This window comes from Erinaceus europaeus, chromosome 1 (assembly GCF_950295315.1).
Source record: "Erinaceus europaeus chromosome 1, mEriEur2.1, whole genome shotgun sequence".
In the NCBI taxonomy this organism is placed as follows: domain Eukaryota; kingdom Metazoa; phylum Chordata; class Mammalia; order Eulipotyphla; family Erinaceidae; genus Erinaceus; species Erinaceus europaeus.
The window spans coordinates 144,022,704-144,046,281 of record NC_080162.1 but is presented as its reverse complement, the minus strand read 5'-3'; the positions used below and the strand labels follow the sequence as shown (position 1 = coordinate 144,046,281).

The window sequence follows — 23,578 nt, the reverse complement described above, 5'->3', positions numbered from 1 at the left end:
CTCTCTCTCTCTCCCTCTCTTCCTCCCTCCCTCATGTATAATGGTATTTACAAGGAAGTATTTTCAAAGATACTGTTTTGATTATATGATACTTATTTGCAACTGAGGGTTTCTTTGGAATGATGGATTTTTAAGCTTTACTATTTTCTCTGTGTTGACTATTAATCTTTTCATTTTCACCTCTGTGTTTGTAAACATATAATGTTATGTATCATTTGTGGGCTAGAACACCTTATAGTCAACTGGATCTGTAAAGAAGCTACAGGTAGAAAGATGGGTTTTGTTATCTCTGTTTCCCTCCCTCTTATCCTCTATCCCCAACTGTGCCTCTCTCTGTGTGTGTGTGTGTGTGTGTGTGTGTGTGTTATGTTAGTCAAAATTGCATTTCCAGAAGCCCTGAGTTGTAAGATAAAAGTGATTTTTAAAATCATTTTATTAGGGGGTTAAATGAATTACACTACAGTTGCTGACACATGGGTAGTTTCCCTTCTCCCTGTGATAGGTGTCTGCGAAAAGCACTTTCACCATCAGGCACCAGGACCCCAAAGCCCCTCCCCCACCCTGAGTCTCCTCTCTGCTCTTTTCCCTCAGAGTCCTTTGCTTTAGTGCAATACACCACACCGAGTCCAAGTTTTATGATTTCCTTTCTGTCTTTTTTTCCCTAAATTTTGCCTCTAAGTGAGATTGTGGGTATCATGTTAGAAGTTTGAAGATTTTTAAAGTGAATGCTTTTGTTTGAGGGGATTTTTTTCTCACCCTAGTGTAGTGTCTTTGTAGCTGGATGGTGTGCAGGAAGATACCTGCAGCACTGTTCCCCTTATGGTGAAGTTTGTCCCTTGCAGGTTGGGACCGGAGTCCTTGTGCAAGGTAATACGCGTGCTCTACTGGGGTTACCACCACCTGCCCCAAGGACCTTTCTCCTTTTTTTTTTTTTTTGCCTCCAGGGTCATTGCTGGGGCTCAGTGCCTGCACCACGAATCCACTGCTCCTAGAGACCATTTTCCCTCCTTTTGTTGCCCTTGTTATTAAAGTCTTGTTGTGGTTATTATTGTTGTTGATAATGTCGTCCGTTGTTGGATAGAACAGAGAGAAATGGAGAGAGGAGAGGAAGACAGAGAGGGAGAAAGATAGACACCTGCAGAACTGCTTCACTGCCTGTGAAGTGACTCCCCTGCAGGTGGGGACCCGGGGGCTCGAACCGGGGTCCTTATGCCAGTCCTTGTGCTTTGCACCATGTGCAGTTAACCCACTGCGCTACCGCGAGATACCACCCCAGCACCTTTCTTAATGTGGGACCCACATGAGGTGAGAATGATGGTGAAACTACAGGTGCCGCAGTGACAAGCAAGCACACAGGTCAGCTATCTCTGAGACGCCGGTAGAGTGTCCTGTCCTAAGCAGCCTGTCCCATGGTTCTCTGTCAAGCACAGCCACTGGGTGGGAGGAGCATGGTTGTGTGTGGGTGGAAGTCCTTAGACCCAGGCACTGATGACAAATAAGCTGGTGAGAGACAGAGGAGGGCATCAAGGGCCTCTCCCACCAAGGAGCTCTCCCCTAGTGATAAAGCTGAGAGACATTTCATGAAGGAAGAAGTGGCTCATGTATTAGCTGACTAAAAATACACAGTGCAGGCTAATTTTCCAGCAGGACTTGTCAGCGAAGGCCATGGAGTCCATCCCCAGAATGGTGGAGAGCACTGCATCATTCAGAATGACTTAGTCTCCTCCAGCCTCCCTCCAAGCTCAGCTACACCTGCTGGAGTGCAGGCATTCACAGGAGAGAGTGGTAGATACAAGTCTGTGACAGGAAGGTTATCATGTACCTACAGGTTGCATGTCATGTGTGTACATGTGGCATACAAGCCCAATGGCATGCATGCACATGACATACAAGTCCCATATCATGTGTATATATGTGACATACAGGCTACATGGAAGGTTTATGCATCTGTGAGTCATAGGCATGGATATATATCTATGTGTCTATGACAGGTAGGGTATATATCATGCATGTATGTGTCTGTGACACGTATATTACACATCATACATACTTCTCTGACATGTAGATCACATGTTGCATTCTAGTAAGTGTATTCCTTTTTTAACAAATTTACTTATTTTGGATAAAGGCAAAGAGAAATTGAGAGGGAAGGGGGAGATAGATACCCGCAGCATTGCTTCACCAGTCATGAAGATTCCCCCTGCAGGTGAGGATACTAAATGTATTCTGAGCCATGTAGCAGGTTATAATGCTCTCACTGGATTTTGAGAAGGTGAGTGGTATAATCTTGTTTTTTTTGTCACCAGGGTTATAAATAGGATTTTAAAAAATATTTTATTTATTTATTCATGAGGATAGAAGGAGAGGGAGAGAAAGAACCAGACATCACTCTGGTACATGTGCTGCCGGGGATTGAACTCAGGACCTCAGACTTGAGAAGTCAAGGCTTCATTCACTGTGCCACCTCCTGGACCACAATATAAATAGGATTTGTACCTGCATGATTCCATGATTCAACTACTCTATCTGCCCCAGATTATTTTTCTTTTCTTTTTAAGGTACAGAGAGACAGGGAGATAGTGAGACAGGAAGAGACAGAGACACAGAAACACAGAGAGAAGAGTCTCCACAGTACTGCTACACCACTCATGAAGCTTCCTCCCTGCAGATATTCCTTTGACCAGGGGCTCAAACCCAACCCTTGTGTGAGTGCTACCAGGTGGACCACTACCTCCCCACCAGAGTAATCTTGAGGGACAAACCTGAACCCATGTGAAAATGCCACCAGAACCACCCTTCCCACTCAGTCACTGCTTCTCCCTCTGTTGCAACCCCCAGCTGAGACAACACCAGTTTTGGGAGAGGGGTGGGAGGATGGGGGAGGGGGCGACTCCTAGGCTGGGCTTTTCAGGGAGCAGACTGGGGGTAGGGGGCAGAAGACTTTGGCTTAGTGGCCTTCTACCCTGGAGCTTCAGAGGCTGTGGATAGATGGGGAGCAAAGGGTCACCACAGTTCCTTAGGACACCATCTTCTTACCAAGAGGAAGAACCAACAGTTTCAGGGAGACCATTCTCACAGCATCTGCTGTCAGGACTCTGGATTGTTGTGGTCTTGCTTCAGGGTCAGGGGCCTTCTGTTGACACTTGCCAGGGACCCCTGTGCTATGTCACCACCATGCACACATTTTGGGAATGGAGGACAGAATCCCAGAGACCACAGGCTCAGACAGCTGGGTGGATAAGAAGGCGCAAAGATCGTGCATACTGTGAAACTCTAAAATCATATTTATTCACCAATTCACAGAAAGTGTCGCAGCAATCACCTGTATGAATCAGTTTGTAGGCATTTACAAGCCAAGGCTGAAAATAAACATCTGTGTTTAGAGTGGGGACTGAGGTGGCCGGTGGGGGTGAGGGTGGCATTTAACGAATGGCTCAGGGCTGGTGAGGGTCTGAACTGTTATAAGTTGGAAAGTTGGTGACTCAGACATGGCAAAGGTCACAGCCCACCTCCCAGCCCCTGTGTAGTGGAGAGGTGCCTCTTGTTCTCCTACGCCTTTATGTACAGATGGAGTCCCAGTGGCTCTCATTCAGCAGGCCAGGGTGGGCAGGGCAGCTCCCCTGGACAGGGGATGGGGGTGAGGGGAAGAGAACCATGGGAAGCGGGAAGAGTGTTTTCTCTGACCTGACACCACTGGCCTATTCACAGAGCCAGTGCCAGCCTGAAATGACATTCAGCTGTCCCTAGATGCATATGGTCTCTCTAAGGCCTTGTCCAAGTCTGCAAGCTCACACAACAATGCATTTGGTAGATGTTATCTTCCACACTAAAATAATTCAGCAGCTGTAGGAGCTCAGATATCTGAGGAGCTAGGGACACACCAGGCCACCTCTTGGGACAGGGCAACTGGCCACTACAGGGGACACCAGGCAGTCTGGCTGTGACTCTGGCCCCCCCCACTCCCAAGCAGCGGTTTGTTCAAAGGTTTTTCTGCACATGATGCTGCCCCCTACTCTCTGCTGTGGGGGTTCAACAGATGTGGGTTAAGAGCCACTGCCCAGATGTGCAGCACTGTGTGGCCCCAGCCTCAGGATCAGTGAGTTCACAAAGGCTCCTGCCCAGTCCACTTCTCTTTGGGGGCCATAATACCCCTGACTTGATACCTACAAACCACCCTTCTATTTCCAAATGGATCCCTAGTGTGGCCAAAGTCTCCAGAGCTAAACAGAAAACAATAATAAAGGAGAGACAGTGTCATGGTTCTGCAAAAGACTTTTCCTGGCTGAGACTCCAATGTCCTAGGTTCAGTCCCTGGCACCACCATAAACCAGAGCTGAACAGTGTTCTGAAAGAAAGGAAGAAAGGTAGAAGAAAAAAAAAAAATTGTGTCGCACCCACTGTCATTTTCACCCTACATCTTACTTAATTCCTTATTATGCCTAGACCAATATGACACACATTTATTTAGCAGTCTAGCTGTCCTTAGCATACTTTTCTCTAATCATCTATACTTAATACTGTGGCTGATTTTCCAAAAACACAAGTCCCACCAACTCATCCTTACTGTCACCTTACCGATACCATAACATCCACACTAATCCCTATCGCACTTCCAACTCAACACCTACAGATGTCTTCAAAGACGACCCATGTCTACATGTGATTTCTTTTCTCAACTTGTTGACTATTCTGCTCTAATCTCCTTCCAGTCCAGGCCACGGCATTCCTTTCTGGAAGAATGAGGTCAGGTGGGAAGCAGGTAGACACATCTATCACCACTGGTTATATTAGCAACAGAACTCACTTCCCAGCAACTTTAACTGGAAAAACTGTGTGTGTGTGTGTGTGTGTGTGTGTGTGTGTGTGTGTGTGTGTGTGTGTGTGTGTGTGTGTGTGTGTGTGTGTTCAGCACAGGACAACACTCTCAGCTCCTGGGAGAGGGGTATCCCTTTGCTGACATTCCTACTAGCTTTTCTTTCTTCTCCAGCTTTGGGTGACACCTGTTCATCTCTCTTCTGAGTGATCAGCCACAGGTATCAAGTTTAGTTTCTTCTCTCCCAAAACATTTGCCTTCATGCCATCATGGGTTTTGCAAGAGCTCTTCTGCTTGTTGGAGGTGAACCTGTTTGCTATGCTCATATCTGTGACCCATAGAAACTTGCAGAACTCTCCTTAGTAAGGCCAGATTTTGCACCTCAGTTAGCTGTGTAATGATGGGGCGAGGGCCAAAGGTGTCAAGCCTTGACAGCTGAGACCATACATTATGAATAGATTGGTCCACATGAAATGAACTGATGGACCTCCGTATGGGTTTGCTTTCTGCTTTGAGTTCCTTCCAGGAGTCACTGCTCTTCTGAGAGAAGCCATTCCTCCCTGCCCAGTGGGGTGTATGGGCTGTGACACTCAGGCCCTGTGACTGACAGGACAGAGTCATAACAATGCCACAGTCTTTAGATGTCCTCCCTCCCCCAGTATTCTCTCTGGTGGTGAAGGTCACAGCCCATTCAGTTGTTCCTGAGCACTGGGCTGAAGGCAGCTGGCTGCCTGTTTCTTATGGCATGGTGGCTGCCCAGCAGCCTCTTCTGGGCTGTCTCTACAGGCTGAAAGGAATCCCATCAGCAAATGTGGAATTACAGCTAGGACCCCACTTCTTAGAAAGCATAGCTGGGGAGAGCAGGTATCAGAATCTAGAAGGTTCTGGAGGATGAACTGGGGGTCATTGCTTTGGTTCTGTATCTTTTACACTAGCAACTGGGATTTGATTTTACTAATCCCCAGCCTCTCCCACTGGCACTGCCACATGCCTCACCTCACTGCTTCTCTGAAGTCAGGTGCACCTCATCTGTGGCCTGGAGGAGACACAGGTCTACAGCTCTGGCTCAGTGCATGTTGGGTGAGGTCACCGAGATTCTTTTTCTCTCCTGTTGCCCTGTCACTCATGGCACAGGGAACATGTCCTAAGCATCTCCGTGAGTTCTGAGCAGATACTGCAGGGTCATCCCTCCCTGCTGTGCTCTGACAGGGCCCATAGTCTGACTGCTACTGTCCACACCTGGGACTTCCTTTGGCCTGACTTGTCTGAAGTTCGGGCTTGGGCCATGTGACTTCTCCCCCTGCTCAGGCAGGCTGGCTTTGGTCTGTAGTGAGCAGTCTTGTGTGTGTGCATGTGGGGGGGCTTTAGAAGCCTGGTCTGCCACCTGAAGATCCCACTGAGCCCCCAGAATGACACCTCCCTCCTGACCGAGAGCAGTTAAAGCAAGCTGTGTGCTCTCTCCCGGCTCCTGCCTCCTCCTCAGTCCAAATTCTATCCCCAGGAGCCCTGGTGGCTTGTAGACAGCCCCCAGTACTGCAGGAGACACCCGACAGCTGGACAGGCCAGAGCAGCCTCCCAAGAAGGCCAGGCCTGGGCCTCATTCATTCCCCAACCCTCCCTCCCTGGAATAGCACTGGGCATCTCCAGGGCACTCTGTGAGGATGTGCTGAGCTATTGAGAACACAGCCACAGATACAGAATCCCATCTGCTCACCCGCCAGCAGCACCTAGGGCGCTGATTGCTTTCTGGGGTAGAGGCAGCGGCTCCTGTCTCTCTGGGCTGGCGCCAAGGCTGGCTGCTCATCTACAGAGCTTGTCAAGCCAGCTCCCCGTCTCAGCTGGTACCAGGAAGGAAACTAGAGCACAGTGACAAGGCCATTGCTGAGCAAATACATAACAGAAACCCATTCAAGATGAGAGGGTGCAGGTTCTGGAAGAGACTTCAGTTCCTCCTTGCTCACCTCCTTGGGCTACAGTTAGACAAAAGGAAGTGAACACATGCACTGCCATGCACAGGGACCTGGGTTCAAGCTCCTGGTCTCCACCTACGGGGGGGGGGGGGGAGGGGAGTTTTCTAAGTGGTGAAGCAGTGCTGCAGGTGTCACTCCTCTCTCCATCTCTACCTCCCCCTTTTCTCTCAAATAAACAAAAGAAAGTTCTTTAAAAATGTGTGCTGGGAGCTTAGGCTTCTCAGCCTCCATAAATGTCTGCTACAGAGAGGCTCAAGTGCCATCCCTATCCCTGTCTCTCCCAGCCTTCCTCTAAGTACCTAGAAATAGAATTTGGAAAGCCCCCAAAGACTAGAGAATTGTCCCTCCCCACCCCCAAAATCATCTCCTTTGCACTAACTGCTTCTTTCACAGATTGAGACCCATGCCTTCCCACAGGATTTTGTTTTCCTGAAAATCAATTTGGTTAAATTGAATGAGAGGCCCTCGTTCTTCCCCTACTCTAGCTGATTCTGAATCAGAGCCCAGAGAAGGCTGCTGATTTTGTAGTGTGCTGGGTGGGACTTTGGGCTGGCTATGCTGCTGTTGTCACTTGTTTCTTGTATCATATCTGAGAACAAGGGCCTGAGCAGAGCTTGCATGGAAATCAGTCTGATATAATGAACACCTCTGCACAGAAGTCAGAAGTCCTCAGGACTGAGCCTTGTGGGGAAGATGGAGGCCACATGAAGACATGGCTGACAGTCCCGGCTCGGAGGGGCTACTCCTCGGGCTGGAATGTGGGGGCTCAAGGCCTTCAGCTCATGAGAAATGCTTGCTTGTGCTTGTGCCTATAGACTGGTATTTTTTGTTTTGTTTTCCCAAGCTTCTCCCTAGAACATGCATCTCGTATAGTGAGTTCAGGTTTGTGGAGCTGCTCACTCTTCATGTGAAGGCAAAGTCTACTGTCCCAGGAGTGTATACACCAGGCTCCACAGATCAAACAAGCTAGATTTTTAAAGAAAGCCCAAGAACTCAAAGGTTCTCAGGCTTTCAAATGACTGAAAAGAACAATCAGAACGCTCCTGAAATTTTGCAACACGCAGATCACAATGATTCCAATTTCCTACTATGTCCACAAATAAAGCCTTTTTCTTAAAGACAGCTGTTTCCATTTGCTTATGGATTTGTCTGTGGTTATTCTGCTGCTACAAGGACAGAGTTGAGGGCTCATGACAGAGTCCAGATGGGCTGCCAATCGCCAAGTATTTACCTTCCAGGCTCTTGGCAGGCAAGGCTTGCTGAGAGTTTGCATCCCTTGTCATCTGCCAAAGATGTGGCCTGACTGGTGTGTCGCCGGAGAATGAGTGGCTGTGAATCCCACTGAACTAGAAGGATTTGAGTCTGGGTCAGACTAAACCTACTAGAATTTTTTTTAGGGACCCTCAAGGCAGGTGACCAACTATATTTTTATTTACCTCTGCTGGGGTGACTCATTCTGAGCCAGTCTTTCCCACCCTGATCTTCTCCTCTTCCTTCCTGTCATTCAAGTCCCTGGAATTTTCTAGCTCCAGAGAGCAGAATCTCGTCCACCTGGGTCTGGCCTGTGGCCAAATTGGCCAGCTGTTCCTTGTGGTTGTAGGGGTCAACTGGGAGTTCAGCTCTGGATACCAGCATATGGAGAACGTGGCTGATGAATAAAGCTTCATGGCTAAATGGTGGTGGGCAAGTCCTATTCATCGACTCTTGGTGGAGCACTCCCCAGACACCTGCTACTGTGTAGATATACCCCCTCCTGTTTTTTTTCCCCAGGGGCTAGGAGGTACAGGGGACAAGCCAGTGGCCCATCAGCTTGCTGCCATGTGCCTTATCCTCAGAGCCTGCGGCCTCCACTGTCTTGCTATCACCTAGTCACAATGATTCAACTCTGCTGCCCCAGACAAAGCCATGACCACCTGCTCCATCCTCTTCTAGGCTCACAGCGACACAGAGACCTCACATGCTCCAAGAAGCACATGACACCAAGCCAGTGGCCAGAGGGCACAAAGAACAGCTCCCTCTCTGCCCCTTTGTCAAACCAAATGACCAAGCAGAAAAATGGTACACTCAGGACCCAACACAGGACTTCAGGACTTTCAATCAAAATACAGTGCAGGCAGAAATGGACTTAAACCTACAAAGTATTTGTTTTAATGTCAAAATTTAGGAGAGAATTCTGCTAGCACCCATGTGCCTGGCTTGAGAACCCTATTTAACTAAGGGAATTGTAAGAACTGCTACTAAGGATTATCTTCCATAAATATACAGGACATAGAGAAGGGCAGTGGTGCACTCAGTTGAACACACACATTACCCTGCACAAGGACCTGAGTTCAAACCCCCACTCTCCACCTGCTTCAGGGGGGAAGCTTCAAGAGTGATGGAGATGGAGCAGTGCTACAGGTGTCTCTCTCTCTCCCTCCCTCTCTGTCTTCCTCTTCCCTTTCAATTTCTCTCTGTTTTATCAAATAAAAAAGGAAAAGAGGAAATAAGAAAAAATATGAGTAGTGGACCTGGTGTGCAGATACCAAATCCCAGCCTTAATCCTGGTGGAAAAAAAAAAACACAAAACAAACAAACAAAAACAACCAACCAAGAGGCAGAATAGTGGGGAAAATTCACAGAAATGTTTGCTTCGTTCAAAGATCAGGGAGCCCCAAACTTTGGCCATTTTTTCACCCAAGTAGGGAGACATCAGAACACTGGTGGAGCTAGGAAATCTGCCCTTCTCCTTCCGATGCCTTCTCCTGCCCTATGTGCCTGTCTCTCATATAACGCCCACTCTGCTTAGTTTCTATTTCCTCTCTGAAGCCTTGAGGTGAGTCCTCTGTGGGAGGGGACTTGTCTGCTTCCATTGAGTTCCATCCCACGGCTGCCAGCCAAGCCTCAGCACACAGCACACAGAAAGCGCTGGACAACACCTGCCATGTGCATACCTGTGATCACATCTAGAAGCAGGGGAATCCAGTCTTGTGCGCACTTCTGGACGACTATGAATGAAAGGCTATGTCTCTGAGCCTCAATTTACACCTCACAAAATGTGGGTAAATTACAGAAGCCTCAACCACCTGTCAGGGCAGCTGAGAGACTCAAATGGTAAGAGAGAGGTGCAAAGCACTCGAGCGAGAGAGGTAGTGACCCCGAGTTAGAGGGCTGCACAGAGCTGTCCTGGGGCCTCACTAGGTGGCAGGCAGCATAGGGAACACTGATGACAGTCCCCCTTCTTCATCTCCCTCTGTCCTGGGGACCCAGAAAGCTGAAGAAAGAGCAGCTTGACTTCCCATTGAACCTGAAAGTCACTGAGAGCAGGGACTGCTGTGCCCACACCCAGCCAGCATGGGCAGGGCCAGGGAGGGTAGAGAACAAGGCAGCAACACCTGCTCAGGATGACTCCAAGACACCCAGGGATCTGTAAATGCCGGGCTATGTTCTCACTGCTGCTCTCTGGCCTGCTGGAGACCCCCACCAGTTACTACATCAACAGTTCTCCTTGCTGGGGGGCCCTGTTTGAAGCAGGAAATGGACTCAGGCTCCTTAGTAAAACCAGAAAGAGAGGAGGAGATGAGGTCTTCAGATGCCCCTATGCCATGCCCTGTACCCCAAGCCCAGCTACTCTCAAGAGAAGAAAACTGCTGTCACAGCAAATTCAGTTCTAATCTAATCCTAGTAGTCACACCTCCAGATTCCTTTCCAGACTTAGTCCTTCAGTCCCCATAATTATGCTGTTTCTCCATCCTCCATCCCCTAGAGGACAATACTCTCCAGAGGCAAAACTCTAAGACAGGGATCCTTTGCTCAGGGTCTTGTTAACCACAGGCAGCCTGGAGGTCCCCACCTCCCTCTACCTCCTGTCACCAGCCAGCCCTGACTACAGGCCTGTGGGATGGTGTGGAAGGTCTGAAGGTGCATGGGGGCATGCCTGGGGAGCTCCAGCAGTTTCTTAGGGAGCAGGTCCCCTGTGGTTGGGAGTGGCCATGGCTTCAGATTTCCCATAAAGGCTTTATAGTCACTGCAAGGGAGGAGAGAGGGTTTGTCCAAACTGAGGAGAGCATGAGTATGTGTGTGTCCATCCATTCTACTCCTGCAAATGTAACTGGGCAAGGACTTAAAAGTCTTAAGAACCAAGGTCCTAGGTGAGGAAGCAGGTCAGGGCAGAGCATGGGGCAGGGGTACAGGATGAGTGAGACCTAGGGTTCATAGAGCAGGAGGGAGGGAAGCAGCAGAGTGGCTGCCCTCAGCCCTGCATAGAAGTTCAGAGAGGGCTGAGATGGGCTCTGGGAGGCTGGGCACCTGGACAGAAGAACAAGAGAGCAGGAAAGTGGGAGCAACAGTACAGAGGCTCCCTATCCCCCCCTCCTGACCTCAATGTTGACCAATATGGTTTCTTAGGACTGCTTGTACCCACAGATCCCGGGTGTAAGGGACAGGTTCTGGAACACCAGGAAGGCTAGTCCTGTCTGAGGAATCATAGGCGACAGGTGATAGACTCCGGCACATGGGGGTGAGCTCACGGGAGGGACACGGGAGCCAGTGTAGAGAGCTGGATGCTAGTAGTGAAGGGTGGAGTCATCCCACTCCAGCTGGGCTGGCCTGGCCCCTGGCTGCCCCCGCCTGGCCTTGCCCAGCCGCTCCTCCTCTTCCTCGGCGCTGTCATCTGAGTCGCTGCTGCTGGAGCTGAGGTCCTCTTCCGCTGCCTCCTCCTCCTCTTCTTCAGTCTCATCTCCCCCACAGGCTGACTTTTCATGTTTCTGGAGGTCAGGAAGAGAGGGGAGTGCCTATCATGATGAGCAGAGGCCTCTTGGGGTGTGCAATCCCCCCTCTGCTTAGGGGACATCTGTGGCCCCTTGAAGTTCCTTCCCAGTAATACTGAACCTGTGAGCCTGGTGCTAAGGTGCCTGGGGTGGGGGAAGTTCTGGTGAAAGACAAATCAGAAGGCAAAGAAAAGGACAAGAAGGAGCAGCAGGGGCCAGGTGGTGACACACCCATGTGCACATGTTACCATGCACAAGGACAGAGGTTCAAGCCCCAGGGGGAAGCTTCACAAGAGGTGAAGCAGTGCTGCTGGTGGATGTCTGTCCTTCTCTTTGACTGCCCCCACATACACACCCTTTATCAAAAAGAAAAAGAATGGCCACTGGAAGCAGTGGAGTCATGTGGGCCTCAAGCCCCAATGATAACCTTGATGATTAAAAAAAATAAGCAAAATAAATATACAAAGTTATAAAAGGGAAAGGGTCAGCAAACTCTGAGACAGAGACTCAAGGCCAAACGTGAGTGGCAACTGCTCAACACCCTGGCCAACTTCATCTGCGGTTCAGTGAGCAGGTCTCAACCTGCTATCTGGGCTTTCTGTAGTCAAGCTATTTGGAATCTTCCCAGTCTTAAGAGCTTGATTCCCAGTGAGATAATAGTAATTGAGCTTGCACCTCTGGTCCAGATGGAGACAGGAATTTAATGTCTATGGAAGCAGTGAGCTTTCAAACGAGGAGTCAGGTGAGTCCTTCACCTTAAACATTTCTTTGAAAAGGACAAAGTGGATGATGTTCTTATATATGCCCCAATCTTCACCCCCTAAGCTCCATTCCAAAGGACTCTTGTCCAGTCCATTCTTCATTACCCTGACTCTGGTGATTCTGGCCACATCTGAATTCTGGAATGATCTCTTGAGCCAGCCCTGGAATATGTGGGACTCCTGCTTGGCTTTTGAGATCAGATGAGATTGGATGTGCTCAGCATGGCATGGCTGTAGATAGGTCTTGTGCTTGGCTATATCTCCTCTCTCCTACCTTGGCTCTCCCTCCCCCCACCCCACCAGCAAATGCTACCTCTTCTTCCAGCACACCCCACCCAAGGCTAACCTCCTCCTCTGAGAAGTTTCCTCTAAACACTCTAGCCACAGTGTGTCACTGAGTGTTGACACCACCAACGGAGGCCTGGGAGGGTCCTGCTCAGCTCCCAGATTAAGCAGGGGGCGCTGTCTTCTCCCCATGCTCAGGCTCAGTTCTCAGAAGTTGAAAATGCTGCCCTCCCATTCCCCTAGCCTGGACACTTTGGCTATAGCACAGGCTGCCTTTAATGTGGGCAGGAGGCCAGGCAAGGGGGACACTGGGGACCAGGCTAGGATGATCTTATGTCTCATAAGTCCTCCTGATCTTGGTTTCTTACTTCTGCCACAACAACCACCCAGAGTTCAAGGCCAGACCAATGACATGCTGTTAGCAGTTTCGTTTGACAGTCACATGCCCAGAGCAGGGTCCCTGGACACATCACAATGGGTTCTTATGGCTGATGGCTAACTGGGCAGAAATGAACTGTATTTTCCCCTGCTCTCTGCCCAGGTTTGCTATATAAGGTCAGAGCGGCCGAGCAGGAGCATGCCAACCACCTCATCATGTAGTCTCCTTTCCTCCAATAGGTCCAATACCTTGAGTCCTGGACTAGTATCTGGTGTGGGTCAGGTGGGTCAGCTGGGAGGACCTCAGGGCATCAGCAGGATTCAGTGGGTCTATATATTGGGACTGCTGTTTCCAGATCTGTGTGTTTCCACATCTTCCTGTCCTCTCTAACTTTGTCCCCACCTTGGAGAGTGCTGCTAGGGATCCCCCAGCAAACATTTCTGGACAGATTAGATGAAGCAGTGAGCAGTGATGGGGTTCCATAAATGGGCAAACTGCAGCCTGGGAGGTGGCACACAGAGTATGGAGCTAGCCTCTTGGTGGATCACTCTGGTATATACAATCCCTGGTCATTGTATGTACCAGAGTGATGCTTTTCCTCTCTTGTTGGTAAACAAATAACAAAACCTGGTGCTCAATCCATGCCTTAAAATAACTAAATCTTTAGTAAATAGATAAGTAACAGGTTTTTCCTTTCAAATGCCTGCCTTTTCCCTTTAACTTATTCTGAGCATTTAGTGAGCTCTGTGGGTGGTATGAAGCCAAGTTATCCAATTTACTGTGTTAATCAAAAACTCAATACAAAGTTCCTGAGTGTTAGTCATCCTTGATAGTGTGTGTGTGTGTGTGTGTGTGTGTGTGTATCTTTAGGGGGTGGGGGAGGTTTGAGGGAGGCAAGGGACACACACGAGGAGGCTGCTTTGAAAAAAAAAAATCTGTGTCTTTTCAGGGTAAATGGAAGCTCACAGGTGTCACATGAGTTAAGGCTGTGGGTGGGAAAGCCCCATGAGAAAGCACTCAAGCTGAGGACAGGAGCAGCTTGGAAAGGACAGGGAGGGGAGGAGGAAGCAGGGCTGGATTGGGCATCACCTCCATGGGGTTGACTGTGATGGTGAGCGCAGAGTCATCCCAGTCCATCTCTGCCTCCTTAGCAGCCTCGCTCTCCTGGGTGAAGTGCTGGTGAGCCATGCGTACCCGGTAGACACCCATGACCACCAGGAACACCAGCATGCACACAGCAATGATGATGACCACTATGGCCAGGCTGGGGACCACTGCAGTAAGGAAGAAACCACACCACACAACGCACAGTCAGCTGCCACTCAGTCTCAGAGCAGGTGCACAATAAACACAATTCTGTTTCTCTTTCTTCCCCCTCGGGTTCCAGGGCATCCTCCACTGAGAGAACCAGGCACTGGTGGAGTTGAGTCAGGAAGGACTCAAGCACCTGACAGACTGTCACACAAAGTGGGCATAAAAGCAAGGGGTGAGGGATTAATGGTGTGGAGAGCACTGCATTGGTATTTGGAGATCCAGGGTAAATGTCACATAAGACACAGCTTTGAGTTGATCTCAAAAAGCTTGCAAAATATTATACTAGGCCACTGCTTTTATGGGGGGTAGGGGGGAGAGAGAGAGAGAGGCAGAGAGAGAGAGAGAGAGGCAGAGAGAGAGAAAGAGAGAAAGAGTATTGGTTGGAGCTAGGACATGCTCATGGAAAGAGAGGGGGAGGGGAAGGGGGAGGGGAGGGGGAGGGGGAGGGGAGGGGGAGAGGGAGAGGAAGAGAGAGAGAGAGTATTGGTTGGAGCTAGGACATGCTCATGGAAAGAGAGAGGGAGGGGAAGGGGGAGGGGAGGGGGAGGGGGAGAGTATTGGTTGGAGCTAGGACATGCTCATGGAGAGTGTGACCTAAACCACTGAGCCAGCTGTCAGCCCATCAAACCTGACTGTGCTGGACTTCTCTGAGCCCCTCCAGAGGCTGTGAACTCCTGTAAGGCAGGTGCACAGCTCCCCACATTCGGGTCCTCCCGAATCCCAGGCACACAGCATGCACGGCCTTGAATCCCACTGAAGCCCCGAGGTCACTCCTCCCAGCTGACCCACCTGAACCACGTTGGATGCTAGTCCGGGACTCAGGGTAGTGGACCGACTGGAGGAAGGGAGGCTGCACGATGAGGTGGTTGACATGTTCCTGCTCGGCTGCTCTGACCTCATGCAGTATGCTGACCTGGGGGGAGAGCACGGCAGCAGCTGTGGACCAGCACGGCCGGTAGGAGGAGGAAGGGGGAGGACTCCCTGGTGCCCTTGGGACCCACTCACCTCCACCGTGAGTTCATTGCTGGTGTAGCGCCCGTTGAGCTCAGAGCATTTGATCTGGAAGCGCCGGGCCTCCAGACCAGCCGGGCGCCAGCTGCGGTAACGGAGGTGCCGCAGCACCTGCTCGTAGCGGCTCATGGAGCCCACACCTGTGCAAGGGAGCACACGTGTCAGGAGAAGGCAGAGGGCAGTGCAGAGGCCAGGGTTTGGGGTTCCCTGGGTCTGTCCCAGGTGGGACCTGAAGATGTTCAGAGACAGACCATGTGACCTCAACTCTGACATAAATGTTCCAAGTGTGTCTGGGACACTTGCTGAAATCAGATATTATCAGAGGGGGCAGAGGGAGATAGCATCATGGTTTTTTTAAAAATAGCTTTCATGCCTGAAGCTCCAAAGTCCCAGCTTCAGTCCGTAGCACCACCATAAGCCAGAACTGAGCAGTGCTCTGGTAAAAAATAAATAAATAAAAATAAGTTACAAGTATTATCATAGAAGGTATCCACCTAATTATTCCCCCCTTTATTTTGTCACCAGGGTTATCTCTGGGGCTCAGTGATTATATGGCTCTACTGTTCCCAGCAGCATTTTTTTCCTTTCCTCTAGACAGAGGGTGAGGGGCAGAGAGAGACAGAGAGAAGAGACACTGCATCACTGCTCCAACACTTGTGAAGCTTCCCCCTGCAGGTGTTCTCATGTGGTGGCCCGAGGCTTGAGTCTGGGTCCTTGCACAGGGTGATGTGTTACTGCTACTTTATCTGGTAGATTTTCCCAGAAGTGGGGCTGGGTCAGCCCCTGCACAGGTGATCGAGGGGCCTCTGCCCTCGCCTCCTGTGCCCGGCCACACGGAGGGAGGTGTCGGTAGTGCCATTACTTACCGTAGATGGAGTAGCCTGCCGTGGAGTTGGTGGCGTCCAGGTGCCATTGGTGAAGCTCACTGTGGCTCAGCTCCAGGCACTCCTGTTTTGGGTCCAGGTCCCCTCCCAGCACCAGAATGTCACAGAAGTCCAAATTGTGAAGCATTTCTTCTAAGGCAGCCGACTTGGGGGCTGTGAGAGGGCAGGCACAGGGGTGGCACAAGAGTGAGGGCAGTGCAGGAAAGGACCTTCTGTCACCTCCCTCCATGTGACAGCACCAGGATCAGGCTGGGCTAGGAGAGGAGGCTATGTGGTCCCAAATACCTCCCCCACTGCCCCCAGGGCTGCCCACATAGTCCTGTGATAGGGGCACAAGTGAAGTGCATGGCACAATGAACAACCCCAATGGAGTAGATAAGCGAGAGTAGTCAAGACCCGGTGAAGGGCTGGGGAGACAGGAAGGTGATTCTGCATAAAGACTTTCACGCTGAGTTTCCAATTTCAATTCCCAGCACTACCATAAGCCAGAGCTGAGCAGGGCTCTGGCAAAAACAAACAAGCAACAACAACAGAAATCAAAACTGGACAGATGACTTTACCAATGTGTCCTAGAACCTCACCTACAAGAGCCTTACCCCACTAGGGAAAGACAGAAACAAGCTGGGGGTATGGATAGATCTGCCAATGCCCATGTCCAGTGGAGAAGCAATTATAAAAACCAGAACTCCCACTTTCTGCACCCCAAAAAGAATTCTGGTCCATACTCCCGAAGGGGTAAACGAAAAGAAAGTTTCCAATAGAGGAGATGGGACACAGAACTCTGATAGCGAGAACCATATGGATGTAAAACCCTATTACCATACAGTCTTGTAAATTAATATTACACCACTAATAAAAAATTAAGAGAGAGAGAATGGTTCTGTCACTTGTGAAGCCTCTCCCTTCCTGGTGGGGAGAGAGGCTTGAACCCAGGCCCTGTATAGGTAATAAGTGCACTCTCCAGGGTGCACTGCCACCCGGATCAGGAGATGATCCTGTACCTGCCCCAGTGCCCTGAGGGTCCCCGGCAGGTGCCTCGGCCTTGGCTACAGTGCTGACAATTCTGAGGTCAGGGAAGAGTGTGATGCCCCTGGCACTCCGGAACTGCGAGGCAGGCCTCCAGAAGCGCTCAGTGCCACGGAGGGTGATCTGGGGCTCCACAGCCTGCAGTACCATCACATAGGCGTCCACAGCAGGGATGGCCAGACACACGTCTTCCCCAAAACACCTGCAGAGACAGTGGAGTTAGGGTGACTGGACAGTGCCACCAGTTGTTTCCCTTGCCCACAAGACACTTCCTGGACGTCAACAGAACCAACAGTACGTAGCAGTCAAAACACTAGCAATCTTCCAATTCCATCAGGACCCGGAGAGAGAAGAGGAAAAGAAGGAAGTGCATGCAAAAGTAGCAATAGGTGTAGGTGTGACTTAGAAAGGAAGAGAGAGCAGGACCATAGGAAAAAATATAGAAATACAGATAGTTATGGGGAGGCTGGCTCCTGAAAGAGAATTAGGAAGGATTAGGGGGTGTTGGTATGCTTCTAAATTCTGCTTCTAAAACCCCTTCTGTTTTATTGGTTTAAGCCCCCCTGCTTAACACTGTATTTATTTACATAACCACTGTTAACTAAGCACCGCCCTGCCTGCAGGGCATTGGTTTAATCCCCACTGGTTCATGATGTCTTTTTGCTCCGCTCCCTCTCGTAGTCACCCTGATTTTCACCAGTCTCTTTTTGCTCCACCCTCTCTACATCACATCCTGTTTCCACCCTACTTGGCGAGTATATATAAGGACAGGAATGTGATTAGAGATAGCTTGGCTTAGATTGCGCTGTGTTCCACATGAATAAAGAGATACTGCGTACAGCTCAGCCATGAGTCTCTGGTCGTCTCTGTCTCCCGCCTGCGAAGCTAGCCTGGCAAGGGGGGTTTTCTATCCCAGCAGTAAGGAACGGGGCCCTCTTAAGGATCCTCTAACACAGCCCTCAGTGGCTGTGGTGATGATTCTGCTGCCGGCTGTGCACTGGCATGTGGCAAGCGTCTGTGGAACTGGCTGGCTGCAGACAGCCTGCTCCACGAGACCCCAGAGCTCTACTTTCTGCCACTGTGTCTGCTTTCTCCCACTTACCATATCTGCACACAGCCAGACAGAACAAGGTCTGGGAAGGCAGGCAGACATAGGACCATGACCAAACCCGGTCACTTCTGGGCTGGGTGACACTGGACAAGGTGCTTAATTCCTAGGAAGCTTAAGTCTTCATCTACACAGTGAGGAGGGCACTAGTCAGTGATCTGGGAGTGAGGACACAGAACAGCCATCATGTAAGCAATAAGCTGACCTCAGGGGCTGGGTAATAGCAGTCCTAGTAGAGTGCACACACTGTCATGCACAAGGACCAAGGTTCAAGGCCTCCGTCCCCACCTTCATGGGGTAAGCTTCATGAGAAGTGCTACAGGTATCTCTACTTCTCTCTGTCTCTCTCCCCTCTCTCTATCAAAATAATGGCCATTGGGAAGGGCAGAGCTGTGCAGTCGCCGAGTCTCAGCCATAACCCTGGTGGCAAAAAATAAAGTTAAAGCAGGCTTGAACTTGGAAGTTGCATTGTGGCTGGAACTCAGAAAATGTCAAAGGGCCTGAGTGCCACCAGCCCATAGAAGGGGTGCCTATCATGATCACTTTCCTATATCTGCCTGGCCTTTAAAGGCCTAGACTTCCATGGAGGAACCAGAGGGAAGCTCTGGAGATATGTGCTGGCCTGGGCTGATGCCCACCATCAGCTGGCACCTTGGGGAACATTCCCAAGGACGGGGCAGTGTGCAGACTCCCTCTGAGCCCCTCTATACTCTATGTGGGGGAGGGGGTTGGCTCCCAACTGCCTCTGGCCTGTGTTTTGTCATATCAAACCCACAGGATACACATGGCATCCACATTCTCATCAGTTTACAGAGCCAGGTATCCGGCTCGGAGAGTGCCAGTCTGATCCCTCTTCTTCACTGCTGTATTTTATCTGCTTATTTATTTGCCACCAGGGTCCCTGTATAATGACTTCAGCACTCCTGGTGGCCCCCTTTAACAAGGGTTGGGGTGAGCGGGAGAAAGAGAGAAAGAGACACTTGCAGAACAACTTCACCACTTGTGAAACTTCCCCCCTGCGCAGGGGGGCCCACCTGCGACTTGAACTGGTCCTTGCACTTGGTAACAGGTGTGCTCAACAGGGTGTGCCAACATCTACATATTTAATTACTGAAATTTAACTACAATAATAAATGCGGAGTTGAGACAATCACTGGGGAGAGTGGCATGGAAGGGAGAGAGAGACTTTGCAGAGGGCCCTTCACCATCACTGCCTGTGGAGGAGGGCTGAGTACAACAGTGTCTTCTGACAGGGGGTATTGGTGACATATGATGACAGTGGTACTGTGCTGCTAAGGTCTTCTTCCTGACAGTCTGCATCCTCCAGATAATCATAAAACAACCAGATAGATCCCAGTAGAGAGGTTTCCTACAAAACAACTGACCTGTATTCCATACACCTAGCAATTGCTGCCAAGGTTATTAGAAAAGTCTGAATGTCTATTTCAGCTACAAGAACTTAAGGAGACAGGGCAGCTAAGCATAATGCTGTGTCCTGGGTGTGATCGGAGACATTAAGTGAGGGCTAGAAACATTTGAATACAGCAAAGACTCACAACACAGCAATATTTGTTCATTAACTATGAACCGCACACCATGCTACAGAAACATTACTAGTCAGAGAAACTGGGTGTGGGCTGCGTGGAAACCCTAAATCATCTCGACTTTTCTGTAAACCTAAACACTTTCACAAAGATAAATGGATGGAACAGGTAAGATGATTAAAAAGAATGGGGAAAAATCCAGTATATGAGATCATTTTAATTTCTACAACCTCAGGCACATTCTTTTGTGGATTCTCAGGCATTGATGCATTTTGGTCACTATCTACTGGCCTCCTGCAATGGCAGGGGATAATTTGCTCTTTTCCATCATGTCCCTTCTTCAACACTGACCTGGAGACACCTCCTCCCTGCCTTGGCCACCCGGAGTGGCCCTTGGAGAGGAGGTGAGGGCGCCTGCTCCATTGCCAGCAGCGTGACTGAGCTGCTGTCCATGTGCTTTCTCCCGGCTCTCGCCACAGGCCCACTCTAACACACTCATCTTCCCCACCTTGAGTCTGTCTTTCCGCATCTTTCTTCCAGCCTCAACTCCTGCTGCCTTTTCTGGGGTTCCCTTCCTAGCTGCCTTCCTTCCCAAGTCACTGCTGTAGCTGAGAACAGACCTGTTAGGCCAGCAAGGGAGTTACTCACAGGCTCACAAATAATTGCATCTCCTTCACTGAACACCAGCCCCTCTCTCTTTAATCTGCCCCCTCCGTAGTCCTTAGGAGCTCTGCAAGCCAGCTGCTGGTTAATTCAATATGCATTTGTCTTGTCCTTGGCACTTTCCCCTTAGATTGGATTACTTAAGAGCCTAGCTCTTCAGGCTGGGGAGAAAGCATAATGGTTCTGCAAGAGACTTTCCGGCCTGGGCTCTGAGATCCCGGGTTCAATCCCCAGCACTTTCATCAGCCACAGCTGAACAGAGCTCTGTTGACTGCCCCTCCACACACACACACCCCTCTTACAGACAAACAAAATTTAGCTCTCTAAGAATTTCCAGGTGGCAGTACCTTCTAGGGTTTGGATGAGCAGCAAAATGGAATATTAGGCTGTCAGAAAGCTCACAACCTCTTCTTTCTATGGTTTTTTTGTCTCTATGTAAAAATGTGTCATGCCTTTTCCAACCACCCAATAGCAGAAGCTGGGTTGGAACTGGCAAGATGAGGGAGAACAGATCCCCAGGGTTTATCCTCAGAGGAGGTGCCCACAGATGAGGAAAGGTGATCTGTCTCCTACAAAGGAATATTCCCCACTGTTTCAGCCACTTCCCACCCCCAAGCTGGCCGGTGGCTTCCACTCACTGGACTCGGGAGGAGACCTTGAGGTGCCGCACGCCTGCTGTGGGGAACTGGCGGGAGTTGATGTAGGAGACCTTCTGGAGGGCGCGGTTGATGTTTGCAATGTCCTCACCTTCCATCACCAGCATGGACTGGGAGGGGTTGAAGTGGTACTGGAAGACAGAGGGAGGAAGGAAGGAAGGAGAGAATGGTAAATGGTGTACACAGCTGTTGCAGACTCCCAAAGGCATCTGTGCATGCATGGGTGGCAGGTGGTTATGCAAAAGGCTTTCGTGTTTTACTAAGGAGATGACTTTAAAAAAATATCTTATTTATGTTAACAGAGCAGTGATACAGAGAGAAAGATATAGAGACCAAAGCACTGCTTAGCTCTTTGATGGTGGTGCTGGGAATTGAACCTGGGACCTCAGGCAGGAGAACCTTTTGCAGAACCACTATGTTGTCTCCCCAGCCCAAGGAGATAATGCTGGGCTGTTGGAAAAGCCATGATATATTTTTTCTATGTGTTTCTATGTAAAAACATGTCATGACTTGTTCTGTCACGAGTACAATTTGTCATTCTTCCACAGTGGTGTCTGTCTGTACATCAAGCCGAATAATTGAGGACCTACTGATGTCCTTCTCCACTATTGTAAGATGGGTCCCCAATGACCCCTCAGCCTTGTCCCTGTGTCACCCTCATTGTCCTTGCTGCAACAGGCCAGGTCTAGTCCAAGGTCCCCCCTCTCCCCATTCTGCATTTCCTGTTTCTTGGTGAGCTGCTTCCCCTCTCATTGGAGGTTACATGTCCCTCCCTATTAGCAACTAGCTGGTGATGTGACTTGTGGATCCCACTATATAGGGTCTGTATTTTTGCTCCACTGGACTCAGATATGGTCCAGTGAATTGCTCAGCCAATAAATGGTTTGCCCCATCCTGTCCACTGCCACAAAGTTTCCCAGTTCCCTCAGGGCCTGAGCCACGGTGGGCCTGGGTCTCACAGCAAGGGGAAGAGGGATCAGAGTTGTAACTGGTCAATGGTGGATGTGAAGTGTGAGAATTCTATCATTATCTCTCTCCAAAATTTTGAAGTCATGTGTAGGTACAGCATAACCTAGTCCATTCTGAGGTCATATTCTCTCATCAACAGCTAGTCAATTAATAGTTTCTTTTTAAAAAAAAAAATTATTTATTTATTTACTAGAAAGATATGAAGAGAGAGAGAAAGAACCAGACATCACTCTTGTACATGTGCTGCCGGGGACTGAACTTGGGACCTCATGCTTGAGAGTCCAGTGCTTTATCCACCGTGCACCACCCAGACCACAATTAATGGTTTCTGATTTCCCCCTCTGCCACACCAGAGATAGCTCATTACCTACTATTTTGCCCTTTGGTTTTTGCACTTAGCACTTTGCTCACACTTGGGAGAATTTTTTGGATCAGGACCTCATATGGTTCTTCATTCTTCTGTTTCCCATTGCTCTTGTGTGTGACTGTACAGACACAGCCTTCTGTGGAGGTGTGTGTCGTTTCTAATCTTTATGTATTTATTGGACAGAGACAGGGAGAAATCAAGAGGGAAAGGGGAAATGTAGAAAGAGACACTTGGAGCACTTCTTCACTGCTTGTGAGGCTTCTCCCCTGCAGGTGAGGACTGGGGACTTGAGCCTGGGCCCTTGAGGATGGTTACCAGTGCACTCAACCAGGTGCACCAACACCCAACTCATCTTTCTAATGCATTTTTAGTAATGATATGTGAAAAATCCTGACCACATAATACTTTATAAGAGGGCATATATAGGGGAGTCGGGCTGTAGTGCAGCAGGTTAAGCACAGGTGGCGCAAAGCACAAGGAACGGCATAAGGATCCCGGTTCGAACCCTGGCTCCCCACCTGCAGGGGAGTCGCTTCACAGGCGGTGAAGCAGGTCTGCAGGTGTCTATCTTTCTCTCCTCCTCTCTGTCTTCCCCTCCTCTCTCCATTTCTCTCTGTCCTATCCAACAACGACAACAACAATAATAACTACAACAATAAAACAACAAGGGCAACAAAAGGGAATAAATAAATAAAATAAATATTTAAAAAAAAAAAAGAGGGCATATATATAAAAAATGTCTTACAAGAATAACCAGAGATCAGAGTATGTAAACTTGCAATCTTGACAGATGTTGTTAAATTTTCCATAATTAAGAATTGTATCAGCACAATAGGAAAAGATAGAAACAGGCTGGGGGTATGGATCAACCTGTCAACACCCGTGTCCAGCAGAGAAGCAATTACAGAAGATAGACCTTCCACCTTCTACACACTGTAAAGAATTTTGGTCCATATTCCCAGAGGGGTAAATGTTCTTCTAAAAAAAAAAGCAGCTGCTTGTGTTAACATAGGGCCATCTTTTTTTTTATTATTATTATTTAAGAAAGGATAAATTAACAAAACCATAGGGTAGGAGGGG

At 49.4% G+C, this 23,578-nt stretch overlaps 1 protein-coding gene across 1 annotated transcript in view; it reads right to left on the bottom strand.

Annotated features, from left to right (window-relative positions):
* Positions 1–10,902: 10,902 nt before the first annotated feature.
* CLSTN2 (calsyntenin 2) overlaps positions 10,903–23,578 on the bottom strand; it is a 470,509-nt gene continuing 457,833 nt past the window's right edge. The window contains exons 11-17 of the mRNA XM_060196589.1: positions 21,145–21,293; positions 17,167–17,393; positions 16,148–16,318; positions 15,276–15,421; positions 15,060–15,183; positions 14,046–14,230; positions 10,903–11,528 (exon numbers count right to left, since the gene is read on the bottom strand). Of these exons, the coding sequence (XP_060052572.1) occupies positions 11,328–11,528; positions 14,046–14,230; positions 15,060–15,183; positions 15,276–15,421; positions 16,148–16,318; positions 17,167–17,393; positions 21,145–21,293 (1,203 nt within the window). The 3' untranslated portion in view covers positions 10,903–11,327. The remainder of the gene's footprint in view (positions 11,529–14,045; positions 14,231–15,059; positions 15,184–15,275; positions 15,422–16,147; positions 16,319–17,166; positions 17,394–21,144; positions 21,294–23,578) is intronic.